At 39.8% G+C, this 14,164-nt stretch overlaps 2 protein-coding genes across 2 annotated transcripts; both read right to left on the reverse strand.

Moving 5' to 3' along the window:
- upb1 (ureidopropionase, beta) lies at window positions 1-4,890 on the reverse strand. Its single transcript, XM_084946129.1, has 10 exons — window positions 4,760-4,890; window positions 2,714-2,885; window positions 2,348-2,435; window positions 2,159-2,253; window positions 1,920-2,078; window positions 1,666-1,835; window positions 1,255-1,336; window positions 1,131-1,173; window positions 607-761; window positions 1-241 (listed from the first exon to the last, which is right to left on the reverse strand). Exons 1-10 carry the CDS (start codon window positions 4,861-4,863, stop codon window positions 158-160), a joined length of 1,152 nt encoding a protein of 383 aa, XP_084802255.1. The 5' UTR covers window positions 4,864-4,890; the 3' UTR covers window positions 1-157.
- Window positions 4,891-11,036: 6,146 nt separating this feature from the next.
- c8h22orf15 (chromosome 8 C22orf15 homolog) lies at window positions 11,037-13,051 on the reverse strand. Its single transcript, XM_084945188.1, has 5 exons — window positions 12,746-13,051; window positions 12,522-12,608; window positions 12,322-12,444; window positions 11,963-12,037; window positions 11,037-11,805 (listed from the first exon to the last, which is right to left on the reverse strand). Exons 1-5 carry the CDS (start codon window positions 12,768-12,770, stop codon window positions 11,705-11,707), a joined length of 411 nt encoding a protein of 136 aa, XP_084801314.1. The 5' UTR covers window positions 12,771-13,051; the 3' UTR covers window positions 11,037-11,704.
- Between the last annotated feature and the right edge of the window lie 1,113 nt (window positions 13,052-14,164).

Raw genomic sequence — 14,164 nt, forward strand, 5'->3', positions numbered from 1 at the left:
ACAGGACAAAGGTTTGACTTGAATGTTTTTTATCACATTAAATGATAGAAATCAGTCAGTCTGACAGACGTGATCTTTGTGTCAAATTAAATCTGAACTAAGCATGTTTCCTGCTGAAATAGGCTATAATATATGTGCACTATTTGTAGAATATGTTCTACTCTTTTACTATTTTGGGTTTGAAGTCATGCTGAACAGCTTTGGCAAGTTGTTCTGCGTACTCAGCATACCGTCCAGTCATCTGCAAAGAAAAAGACACTGAAGAAGTCAGTCAAGGTTGCAAAGAATAGCTGAAGTGAATGTACAACCATCTAGTCATTGCAAGAATAAATAAAAACACAGCATCTTCAGAGCTTGTGCATAATTTACCTGGAGAATTGGAGGATGCACATATAGGTGTGGTAGCAGCGGACATACAGACATGTTTGAATTCTGCATACATATAATCTTTTTGTGCCACTCATTCATTACATTCAAGGATTTCTGAGGGGAATATTGTTCTTCTCATCTTTGTTTTTGGAATAATACGATCAGAAATTTTAAATTAAACTTTATTTCTAATCAAAATTTCTAACATTTTAAAAGGTTACAATTTGTTAAATTTACCTTGAAACTCCACTTGTCACAGATTTGTCTATTCAGGTTGAGATCCATTTCTACCACAAGTAGCCCATCCCGGGTCCTAGAGAGGCCTGCCGTGCGACTGCCGTCGGGAGCTGCCACGTAACTGGACCCATAAAAATGTCCAAAGTCGTGGTGAGCTGAAAAAGCCAAGAAAATTGAGCTAAATCAGAGTCAAAATGTAGTTATTTGAAAAAGTGATTTGAAGTTTTGATATTTAAAAAATTAAAAAAAAATTTCTTCATAAAAAAATATTTTTATTCAAGTCCAAAAACTGCACACACACAAAAAAAAACCAACACTTTTTCAAATCAATAAAATTTTTGACCCTGATTTAGCTCCATGCAAGAACACCAAATCATTTCTCTTCTGTTCATTAAGGACACCTTAAAGAATTAACTCCCTCAGGCAGAATTAGCTTCATCCACTTCACCATACAGTCATTTTTTGATAACACCATATGAAGAGATACGTAAATACATCTTGGGACTTAAAAAATAAAACATTACCTTTTTTCCCATCACCAGACGTGAATTCACTTTTGAAATGTTCCTGTAGAAAAGATTATTTTTGGCATGATTTCATATTTTGTCATTCATCAGAAATATGTTGGAATGATTCCTGCAAACTTACTGTCCCAACACGGTTAATGGCACATGTAAAACAGTGGTTAGCGATTGCTGCATTTCTGGCCTCTATAGGCCACATGGGCTCACTGCAGAGAAGAAACAATATTATCATCACATTATTTAGATATACTATGTAATAATGGTAGCAGCATTTCAATGATAACATTGCTTCAACCTGAATTCAGGGTCTAGGTATGGCAATCTGAGTATTTAATCTAACCTTTTTCTGAACGTAGGAATATGGATGACTAAAGCACATTATCAGTTACCACCATACCTGGATCACAAGGGCTGTCTGCACCATAGAAAGCTTACTATTCCACTATTATTTTTGCATTTTCTTAGCTTACCACTGGTACCATGTGCCAGCAAAACAATACTGGACACCATGGACATGGGGGGGGGGCTTCCTTACCTCAGAGCTCCAACGGTAGCCGAGGGGTTGAAGATGATCTCAGCTCCATTCATGCTGTACATGAACCAATTGAGTGGATGATGACGGCCGTAGCAAATATTCACAGCAATCTTCCCAAACTGTGTCTGGAACACTGTGTGGCCAGTGTTGCCCTCCATGTAATATGTAGACTGAGTAGAAAACACGAGACAATGACAACAGCAGTTTTTCAGTTCCTGCACAGCCACAGTGGATCGTTTAGATCACCCACTCACCTCATTAAAGTCCCCGATCCTGGGAATGTGGTTCTTCCTGCTCTTTCCCAGCACGTTTCCAGAGTTGGAGATGACCACCGCCGTGTTCCACAGGGTGCCGTGTAACTCCTCTCTCTCCAGAATCGGTGAAACTATGACCATGTTGTACTTTTTGGCCAGCTAATTGTAGAATTGCAGAACTGTTAGGTTTGCAGTCCCCAACGTGTTAACCGCGCTGCAGCAAAGCTCTACAATCTCACCTCTTGGCAGAAGCGTGTGGTGTTTCCTTCTTCAGCAGACTCTGCAAACTCTGTCCATGGTTCTTTCTCACGGGTGCAGAACGCAAAGGGCATGGCTGATAACGAAAGAAACAAAAACCCCAGTCTCTGTTGGTACCTATTCTGTATGTTTGTTGGATAGGTTTATAATTCTTGCACATGGACACTCACTCCAGGTCTCCTGAAAGCAGACAATGTTTACACCACACATGGCTGCTACCTCAACCATTTCACCAATTCGGCTGTGCATGGCACTGATCTGTGAAGGGAGAGCAGTGATAAAATATTAACACCAGTCACTTCTACCAATGAAATGGAGCAGTTTTATTCATGGTATTGATGCTTTTGGTCAGGTAAATTATTTAAGCAGATACATGTTGAATACTTCTCTTGAACAATGATGTACATGAAGAGTTTTAGAGAAAGTCATTCAGTCAAACACCTTACAGCTTCCTGTCTGTATCTCTCTGCTAATGTACCTCAACAGTTTTGGTACATGTGGTCTTCTGGTTAGTACTGTAGTGCGTAACTAGTAACCTGATCCAGGATGGGGGCATCAGTGGGCAGAACAATGTGGTGCTGAATGAGTCCCACTCGGATGTTTCTGGGTGGCCTGAGTTGTTCCTGTGCCGCATCAAACTTATATCCTTTAAGCTCAAAGTCTCGCTCAGAAGCAGCTTCCACAGCACAGGCTGAGAGGTCCAGCTTCCTGTAAGACAGTGTTCAGAAAATAAAGCATTGTTCTTTTTGTGTTTCAGGTCTTTGCTTTGAGAAAGAAATGAAATAAATCTTTGAAACAAAATAAATGAATAAATACATTATTATCAAGTATTTTTATTCAGAGAAAGAAAGGGTACGTTAGCTGGCGGCAGCTTTTCAAGAACTCCTTGATCACAATGACAGAGCTCCTGAAGTCCCCTGCAGAGATGTGGGCAACCATCTTTTCAGGCACTTGAGCAAGTAGGCATTCGTGGTAAAGAGGCTTGAGAGGACTCTGAGAGCAAGTGGGAGTACTTCTCTGGCCTGACAAGATCACAAACTGAACTGTCTGGACTCATTTTAGGTGTTTCTCAGTGGCAGTGACAGGGAGACTAGTGAAAAATCAGGTACTTCTTATGTAAATGACATGATACTTTTAGATGATCTGAAAAAGAAGACTCGGAGTTATTGATGCGCGTGTTTAGTTTTTTAGTATTTAATGTTGTAAATGCACAATAAAGTCTTCAAATGCGGAGAAGATGAAGAGATCAGCATACTTACACTGTAGAGTTGCATGGCCTGCTTGGACACAGAAACTGCACATACAGTTAAGTCCATATATATTTGGACACTGACACAAGTTTTGTTTTTTACCCATTTACTGAAAAATCTTACTTTTATAGTTATATATATTATATAATGGACATGGGCATAATGTGTAGACTCGCCGCTTTCATTTTTAGGGTAGCCAGATATAAATTGAATGAAGGGTTTAGGAGTTTCAGCTCCTTAACATGTGCCACCCTTTTTTGACTCAAAGGCTACATCATTATCAATAAAGCAGATAAAAGGCCAGGAGTTGATTTGAGGTGTGGTGCTTGCATTTGGAAGATTTTGCTGTGAACAGACAACGTGGACAAAGTAGCTCTCCATGCAAATGAAACAAGCCAACCTTAAGCTGTGAAAACAGGAAAAAAAACATCCGAGAAATTGCTACAGTATTAGGAGAAGAAAAAGCTACAGTTTGGTCCATCCTGAGAAAGAAAGAAAGCACCAGTAAACTCATCAATGCAAAAACACCGCACACCCATGGAAGACAACAGCGGTGGATGATCGCAGATTCATTTTCATGGTGATGAGAAACCCCTTCACAACAGCCAACCAAGTGAACAACACTGCTGTCCTGCAGCTTTTAGATGCATCCCTACTCCACCACAGCTGAATCAAATGGTTGGATTACCTCTTCAGCATGCCATCAAGTTTGGGAAAGGCCTGATAACAAGTCATTCATTTGATTCAGATGTGTCAGAACAAGGATGCGTCTAAAAGCTGCAGGACAGTAGCTCTCGAGGATTGGAGTTAGACACCCCTGATCTAAAGTGTACTAAAAAAAAAAGCGGAAATTAAGGCCATCATTGCCATCAACCAAGTATTAGAAATGAGCATTTTATTTTCAGTTATTGAATTTGTCCAGTTACTTTTGAGCCCCTGAAATGAAGGGCTTGTGTTTAAAAAATGCTTTACTTCCTCACATTTTTATGCAATTGTTTTATTCAAGCCAGTGAATTAAAGCTGAAAGTCTGAGTTGTTTCATTTAAAATTCATTGTGGGTAATTTACCGAACCAAAATTAGAAAAAAGTTGTCTCTGTCCAAATATTTATGGACCTAACTGTTTGTAGGGTTTTTTAGTCTATACATTTATCAAACCTGTCTCTGTGCTGGCTGTAAGTTATCCTTCAGCTTGATCAAAGTCCACTGAGCAGAATAATAATTTACCAGGAACCAGAACAACAGAGAAGGAAACATAAAGAAAGAGAAACGGGAAAGCCCGATACTTCCTTTAGTAAATTTAAAAGAAATGCAGTATAAGTACAACAACTCACTTTGTCTCCTTCCCAAATAAGATGCGTTTCACCTCCACCAACTCGGCCTCTGGCAGATGGGACTCCAGAGATTTCTCCAGAGATTCAAACTCACATGTGGACATCTCTGCAGGTTTCTGTTGGTTTTGCAGCTCGACAGCAGAAGCAGCAGTATTTAATGGGTTACTCTCGTTATATAATCTTTAGTGATTTCGAAAGAGTAGAGGAGCCCCCAGCTGTGGTTTGTGGAAGCCGGTCATTGACCTGAGACACGGCACTGCTGGCTGTGGCGTTTGTGTTGAGCTGCAGATTAACTGAAGAGTTTGCTTGAATAATAAATGTGTTACCAAACTTAGGAGCAGGCTGAGCAGTAGCTATACTCTTCAATATTTCCACATCCTTCTGTAACAGCAAAATGAGAACAAATTTAAGTTTGCTGACTGATATTTAATATCAGTTTTTTCATTTTTCTCCTTGCAGCACAGCAAATCAAAATAATTAATCACAAATAAAAATTGGTGTAGAAAATGGCTTTAAAACACTTGGCGTGATTGTCATGTGCATCTCTGTGTTCTATTGGATGCTGATGCTGCACAAGAGTTTAAATAAACGAGTGAGTAAAAGTTAAAATCCCATCCAAATAGCTCAACAGTCCACAATCCGTATAATCAAAAAATACATTCAAAGGACCTAAATTATATCTAGAGATTATATTGATCGTAAAATGGCTTTTTTCAGGATCATATACATTATATATTTTAGATTGCGACTAATGATCTTTTGACATATATATGTTTCTTTAATGTTGCAGCGTCTGCTGATTTTAATGTAGATCATCTGGAAAATAATAAGAAAATAAAGATTCGAAATAAATGGACTGGAATATTAAAGAACAAATATTTACCTCCAAATTTATAAAAGTAGCATAACACTGAAATACTTAAAGTGCAAGTATATTAAACCCGTACTTAAGTAAACTGCTAAAGGTACTCAGTTACATTCCTACTGGTCCTATCCATGTGCTAATCCAGAGCTGTCAAAGTCATTTAACATTGCGGTCCACTTTGACTTTAAGTGGAGCCAGACCAGTGAAACTCCCCTTGCTGTCAGTGTAAAGAAGTTACATAGTTAACGGTTTTTCTACATAATAAAGAAAAAGCTTCTATGACAAAGAAAGAAATCTGTGTTTAAGATTTGGCTAAAAGTGTTTGATACGAAAAATAGGTTTTGGCCACTATAAGAATTTGTTTTAGAGAATGGAGTCTAGTGTTTTAGCAATTCAGAAAAATCGTAATAGCTGTCATTAGTTCATTTGTTCTCAATAGCCAACAGATTTCAAGGAAACTGAAATTGAATGAGTTGTTTTAAATGTAACAAAAATTTAAAAACAAAGAAAAGAATACATGTTTCTGGTTTATCAGAGTCATGTTGTAATGTGGGCAAGGCTTTGGGAAGTAGGGCTGCTGAGAGAACTACAGCACCCCCTGGTGGATGGTAAAGGCAACCCAGATAGCAAGACGACATTGAATTGATGTTGATTTTTCATCCGATCCGTCGTTATGGTCAGGGTTGAAATGCCAATGTTGTAACAACATTGAAATACCGTGGTAAACCGACGGTCTTACTATGGGGACGTTGTAATGATGTTGATTTACCTTTGTTTTTTTGTCATTGATATTTGATCTATTTGTAGTCGACCAGGTGACAACAACAACGTCGAGAAAACGTCTATTTATAGTTGACCATCATTCGGCGCCGGTCACCATCAAAAAGCCATCGATTTGTAGTTGAGCGTTAAATTGCATTGCAACTGAGCGGGTATAAAGTACCGGAGAAAGTAGATTTATTGTTCTTTTGTTATCAATGACTTTGGTCTAGTTCACCAGCTTTAAAAAATCGTGTCGACGTGCAATTTATGTATAGTTGACCGGGAGCAGCGATCACTTGGACTATTCCGCAGCACCCCTCTCAGTGGTACATCCCTCCAGGTAACCATTGTCTTGTACAGTAGAGCGGGACATTAGATTTACTCTCAGCGGAATTGACCGGAGAAGGCATCAGTTCATGCACTGCACTGGGCTGCACCACGATTAGTATAAGGTAAGAATGAATTAATTTTTTTCTATTCGTTATTTCCACGGTTGCATTTGAATAACAGTAAAAACTTGTTAATGTACAGTTTCGGACAAAATGTGGGAGCCCGAAATTGTGTCTACTTTCATCTTACAATCCGACAACAAATAAATTGCACTGCGAACAAAGTCTATCAACAAAGAAAACATTTCGTTTCATACTTTTCCGTTATATTCAGCTAGCTCTAACGCTTCGAGGGTGACTTTGTTCTTGCCGTCGCCTCGGCGCTTGACCCAGACTTTCGCTCTGTAGTTGCTTTTTAGCATAGTACTACAAAAAATTGTAAATCTGTGATATATGATTGATAAACGTAAAGGTAACTGTATAAATGTGTTCAATGACTTTGTTACTTTTAATGATTGGAGAGCACCCGCTTCAATTCGCACTCAATTCAAACTTTACGTTGCACGCTCACCTAACTTTACGTTGCACGCTCACCTAACTTTACGTTGCACGCTCACCTAACTTTACGTTGCACGCTCACCTAACTTTACGTTGCACGCTCACCTAACTTGCGTTTGCACCTTTTGTCCACACGTAAACTGCGTTTTCGTTAACTGAAAACTGAGATTTTTAAAGACGCCTGCCAGGGTGGATATTTTCGAAAACTCCGTTTCAGCATTTACGTGTGGACGAGGAAAACGGAGAAAACGCAGCGTCAAAGGTGTGCGCCTATTTTGACGTCACACTGTGCCCCACGTTTTTGTCTCGGTGCCATGAATTCCTACAATGGCAAACTTAGACAAAATACTGTTAATTTTATTATCTTCAGTGTTTAAATGCTTACATATACACACGCAGTTACTGTTCCTTCACACATAGGACTCGGTTCAGCTTCTATGAGCCGTCTTTGTATCTAGTTTTCCCTCTTTATTGACATTGTGCCCTATTTTTCCTCTTTTTTTCAGATCTGATTTGGTAACTACCATCAATAAGTAAGAAACTCACGTCCTTAAATAAATTCCTAGTGTTAAACAATTTGCTTATTTGGCTATTTCCAAATATAGCACTATTTGTTTAATCTGATATACACTGACAATGACATCACGCTGGTCAAGGAGGCGCAAATTACGGAAAATGGTTGAGGCAGCAGAGTCAGATATAATCAGGCACTTTAAAGAGATGGTTGCTGAAAAACATAACCAAAACGGCAATGCACAAGTTGAAGTTAAGTGACCGCAGGTTGCGGAAGAGTCTGGTGTGTCCCACTGTTGTCACCCAGGTATAGACAGTCAAGTATTTACCAGTTGCTATGAGCAGATTTCAGAAGTATGTGAGACCTATGTATCACCCGACAAGGATAATGACTGTGACTGCAGTCTTCCCCCCCCCAGCCCACTGACAGCAGGCATCATAATGCCCCCCCAGCTTCCGGCACCTTTCGCCACTCCGGCAGAACACACAAAACGACACAGCTTTGCGATCTCCCCAGCATGCAGAGTCTGATGTCGAGGACTTCCCTGTAGATGGTATGCTTTTAAAGCTGAATCACAATGTCATTGTGCTCTTATCTTCAAAACACTAGTTTATACTCCTGAATGTCATCTTGTTGTGATTTTTTTTTTTTTTTCCTGTAGATTCCAGAGACTCTGTGAGGCCACTATTACAAGGCAAGTTCGAAAATCTTGGAATTTCAGATTTTACATGGTGTAAATATTTGTACAGCGCTTTAACTAGTCCCTAAGGACCCCAAAGCGCTTTACACATTCAGTCATCCACCCATTCACACACAATTCACACACTGGTGATGGCAAGCTACATATACAAATATCAAATATATGTGACATGCAAAAACTAGCAAACACTTTTAGCAGTTAGAACAACTTATACTTGAATGCAGAATGTTACACCATCACTTATGGATATATTAGTTTTTCGCCTCTCACTGCTTAAGCCATTAATCTTTCTAGAATTGTTCTTTGAAACAGATGCGACCTCACAAAAGATGTTAACGATGCTGTCAGACCTGACCAGAGCAGTTAACGAACTCCGTGATGAGGTCAGAGCCATCTGCCGTCCCTGTGGCAATGAATTGGTAGATGCTGGGGTACTGCCTCTGGATTTGCCCTTGCGCAACATTGAGGAGCTAAACAATGCAGAGGCAGCTCTTCAATCACAAGAGGCAAATAAGGCAATGGTAAGTATATAAAGGTTATGTACACTTTGTAACTATAAAGTGTAATAGCTGTCAGATGTGATTTAAATACATAACGACGGCATGTTGATTATACACACAAGCACTTGCATACACATTTAAGACATGAGACACGCTAATTCCATCTCTTAAAATGTGTCTATAGGTGAGACGCTTTGCCTTGATTGGAGGGACCACACTGGAGGTGCGAGTCCGCCATGTAATGGCTTATGCCATTACAAACGAGCTGGCCTCGGTACTCAACTGGGCAGGGAAAAAAACCAAGGACCAGACAAAGCAAAAAAGGGCATTTAAAGATACAGCGCTGTGCAGATGCATATTTGGTAAGTTTTACCGTTTATTGTAGTTTTATGAGCCTAAAGTGAACAATAAAGGGATCAATTGATCTGCTGGGTGTGTTTCACATTTCCTATGTCCGGTTTTTGCTATATTACTTTGTCTTTCTTAATAACAAGACTTTCATGTTGGGTTAATCTGGAGATGGAGTCTGGTCTTCAGCTTGTTTAGTCCTCGGGTTGTAGTTTGTACAGCCCGAGGACCCCATGTTTATTTTTGTTTTAAAGGATACACGACACACCATGCTAAGACTTATCACTTTTTCCGCTCATAGCTCTTTGGGAATCAAATGCGGCAGTTTGCAGATTTACGCCTGGTGACTTTCATGTTTATCAGCCTAGGAGTTTACATACTTTCTCCCCGCTGAAGACAGTTAACAAGAGCTTATTTATGTGCTCTAATTCACTTTGTGTGTGTGTGTGTGTGTGTGTGTGTGTGTGTGTGTGTGTGTGTGTGTGTGTGTGTGTGTGTGTGTGTGTGTGTGTGTGTGTGTCCTAGATGGCCTGACGCAGCAGTTAGGGGCAAACTCTATGTCCGAGTTTGTCTTTGCACAAGCAGTGCAGAAATGGCTCCGATACGCCCCAGATCGTATGGGTGGCGCAGGACGCACATCATCTATCCCCATCCCGGAGTAAAAATTACAAACTTATGTGAAACATATAAATGTAAATAGGAAACTGTCTTTTAATAAAGTATTTAGCAAACGAAACATGTCTATTGACCTTTTTTTGTTTAGTTTTTTTTCTCTGTTACATCACATGCAATGCTTTCTTATTTTAGGATATTAATATTGACATGATACATTGTGAGACATTTTTTTTTATATATATAAAGGGTGTCCAATTAGAGGAATAAGTACAATTATGTGTTTAGGTGGTTTAAGTATTGATGGAAACATGCAGTAGTTTAGTATTGGTTAAAATACCTATAAAGAAAGGTAGATTTCCAGTCATGATTTAACTGTTGTTTTAATAAAAAGCAACTGTGCGAAAGAGGTGGAAAATCAACACCATAGCTCAACAGTGTTTCAATATCAGAATCTGACATTGTTTCATTGTCAACAGTATTAGAAAATATAACGTTGAATCAATGTCAGGTTTCAACATCGATTCAACATCAAAACCTGACGTTGTTTCAACATTAAAGGGTGCAAGAGTGACGTTAGGTCAACGTCACACCTCAACGTTGATTCAATGACATTGCCTGATATTGACTCAACATTGTTTCAATGTTTCCTTGCTATCTGGGAACGCACAGCAGGAAAACTGGGTACAACGTTTTTTAATTAGCAAGACCTCCTTTCATGGACAAATGTGTTTTTAATTAGATTGTTCTATACTTATTTTAAGGACCATAATCACAGATGAAAACATGCATTGTAGATTTACGCTTAAATGTTTATATCAATCTTTATACTTATGTTGAGAGCGTACATCCTGTGGAAGCAACCCCACCATCTAACACGTTCCCGCAGCTGTGTGCATGACTGAAAATCAGTGTAGTTCAATTTCTTTCGTTCCCTTGAGTTTTCCTAATGAAAACAGCAAGCAAGTCCTCAATGCAGGCAAATCCAATCACATCATCATTAATTCTTTGGCAGTGCAGTATTAACGGGGAGCGCGCAGACTGTAATACACCGCAGTTAGATTTCTGGTAAAGAAAAACCTGAGACAATTTTTCCATCAGTAATTCATTAAGCGCGTTTATTCTGTTTGATTTCATTTTTATTTTTATATTATTTTTTTTATTTTATTTAGCGCAAAGAAAAGTTTAACACCAACTTGCAGAAAGTAGCAAAAGTTTAATCCAAGTGGTTCAAATTTCAAAAAATCCAAAAGGCAAAATGCAGAAAAAGAGGGAGGAAGAACTGTGGGAAAGGATTCAGACTAAATACACAATATGGAGAATATAAGGTGCAGGTGAACGAAATCTGACAATAAGCAGGGCGGGAAGAGAACAAAGGCAGGAAGTCAAGAAAATAGCAACCCACACAAGGAAACAGCTCTCAAAATATATCAGAAAGTCACTGAAAGACGGACAAAAAGGAACTCACACAGACAGGCAGGAAGCCACAAAAGGCATGAGGAAAAGGAAAATGCTTAGAAACACAAGAAACTAGGAAGATACACAGCAGCTCATACTTCTGATTTACCTCTCTGTGACATTCTGGTTACAGTAACAATTTAATGCAGAAATACAAAATCTCAAAATGTAACTTATTCTATTGAACTTCTTCAATATTGACTATTATTAACTAAAAATAAATCATCCACTTTAGCTCAGTTAAAATAGAAATATAGCAAAGTATTCAGATTTATACATATAAATTGACAGTGTTAAATTTAGTGGCTCTTGCTGTTTGCAGGAATGTTTTTGGACTGAGGCATCCGTCTCTTTTTAGTCTTTCTGTCTGGCTCTTTGTCAGTCAGCCTCTTCAGCAGTTCTACAACACAAGCAATGACAAACCACATGAGGTAACTTTATGTTTGTTTTGTAGCATTTCCACAATGGCAGGAATGGGTTTGTCCAGCAGGAGGCCTCAGAGAGCCACTTCCACAGCCCCAATGTTATTCTTATCATTAATATTATTTTATTGTTACCTGTTAATTCAGGATGACTTTGACTGTTGTTGTTCTGAAGGGAGACATATTTCTGACCTCCAGCCTCATGGTCTCCTGAGGGAGCACAAGAAGTCACGGGCATGCTTTCAAACACAGGTAAAATCATACTTTACATTCAGCTTTCAAAAAATTAGGATGGCAACATGCATTTCATTCACAATACCCCTGAAAGCACCAGAATTAGTTCGTCCTGCCACTTATCATCATTACATCAATATATTTGGAATCTAATTATTTAGACCAGACACTGATAACATGATTAGGTTTTGAAAATGCTTTTATAATCTGGGTGTTTGTTCCTCTGAAGTCCTGCTGATGGATGGACCAGACAGACTCACGGCAGACTCGCAGGAGGACGTAGTAGTGTCTGGCTACCAGCACACTGCTGGCCAGAGCCAAACTGTGCTCCTTGGCTGCCAGGTTCATCACTTTACCACTGCTGTCCATCAGGTCCACACAATCTGCAGGAAGAATTTTTTTGCTTTTAGAATTTGTATAAGAACAATTTAAAATGATCCAGCATTTCAGTCCCCAGTACCTTTGGAGTCCACACCGGCCCTCTCTTTCAAATGATGGAGGAAGTTTATCAGCTTACAGTTGAGATTGAACATTTCCATCCTGCCCTCTGCCAAGAAGTCATGCACATGCATTCACAAAAAAATTGGAACAAATGCTGTAAAGTGCAAAAAAACCCAAACCTGCATGCCTGCAAACCTTTAAGCCTGCATGCACAGTATTAACATGCCCAACAACTTTACTAACCTCCAAACAAGACAGTCACAAACATTTTCAGGTCCAGACTCCTGACAGCAGTTAAGCTCCAGTGATACTAGAGGTAGAAGAAGACTGGACTGGGCACAAAGTGGAACAATAAAAGCACTTTAGTGTTGTGGTCTGCACTTTTTCACACATCCACCGCCCTGAGAGAGTTAAACACACACACACACACGCATGTTCCCTCATTTGCATCCACCTCTCCTCGCTCACAAAGCTTGAGTCTTTTAAAAGGATAAACAGGGGACTGTTTCTGCTTGTATCCATGGAGTCTCTACACACAGTGAGACCGGCACTCTGGACTTAACAGCTGCATGGGCAGAGATGTCAGTATTGAAAAAAAAAGAGCTGGCTTTATTGTTTCCCACCACAGACTGGAACCCAACACCATTTGCACTTACAGTAATTGACTTATAAAGGCAGATACACCGAGATTTCATTTTGGTACCACAGAGGAAGGATAGAAGTTTAAAATAACAAAATTCAAATAAACAGCCAACATCAATAAAAGATAAGTTCTATCATCTGTTCATTTTTGATGTATAGTTACATTACAGACACTACTATACTCAATCAAAAGCAACGTGGAGTCTCTGTAGCTCAATCTGCCACATGAATGACTGATTCCTTAAAGCCTCTGTAATTAGTATTTTGTAAAAGATCTTTTCCTACTGGCTACTTTCAGCTGCTACTTGTCATACCTCAGCTTTAGGTTTGAGTTCATTCATTTGCTAATGAATACTAGAACACACAACAATGATACCTGTTCAATACCTGTCCAAAAATAACTGTCATTCGGGCTGGAGAAGTGTAGTCGGATGATAACAAAGAGAGGGAAGGTAGTCAGAACTGAGGGGATCGAGCTACCAGAAGGCAACATTGCAGACATAGAGGACAGTCACAAGTACCTGGGGATCCCGCAGGCGAATGGGAACCATGAAGAGGCCGCTAGGAAAGCTGCAACCACCAAGTACCTGCAGAGGGTCAGGCAAGTCCTGAGGAGTCAGCAGAACGGTAAGAACAAGATCTGGGCTACCCCTGCTGGGGTAATAGGCTGGCCAAAGGAGGAGATAGAAGCCACTGACATCAAGAAAAGAAAGCTCCTTACCATGCATGGAGGGTTTCACCCCAAGTCCAGCACCCTGAGGCTGTATGCTAAGCGGAAGGAAGGGGGCCGGGGACTGGTGAGTGTCAGCACCACAGTCCAGGATGAGACAAGGAACATCCACGAATACATCACAAAGATGGCCCCAACTGACCGAGTGCTCAGTGAATACCTCAGACAGCAGAAACCCAAGAAAGTGGAGGAAGGCGAGGAACCATCATGGAAGGACAGGTCCCTGCACGGTATGTACCACCGGCAGATAGAGGAGGTGGCTGATAACCAGAAATCCTACCAGTGGCTGG

This window comes from Perissodus microlepis, chromosome 12 (assembly GCF_051167445.1).
Source record: "Perissodus microlepis isolate ML-2025 ecotype Zambia chromosome 12, ASM5116744v1, whole genome shotgun sequence".
Classification (NCBI taxonomy): domain Eukaryota; kingdom Metazoa; phylum Chordata; class Actinopteri; order Cichliformes; family Cichlidae; genus Perissodus; species Perissodus microlepis.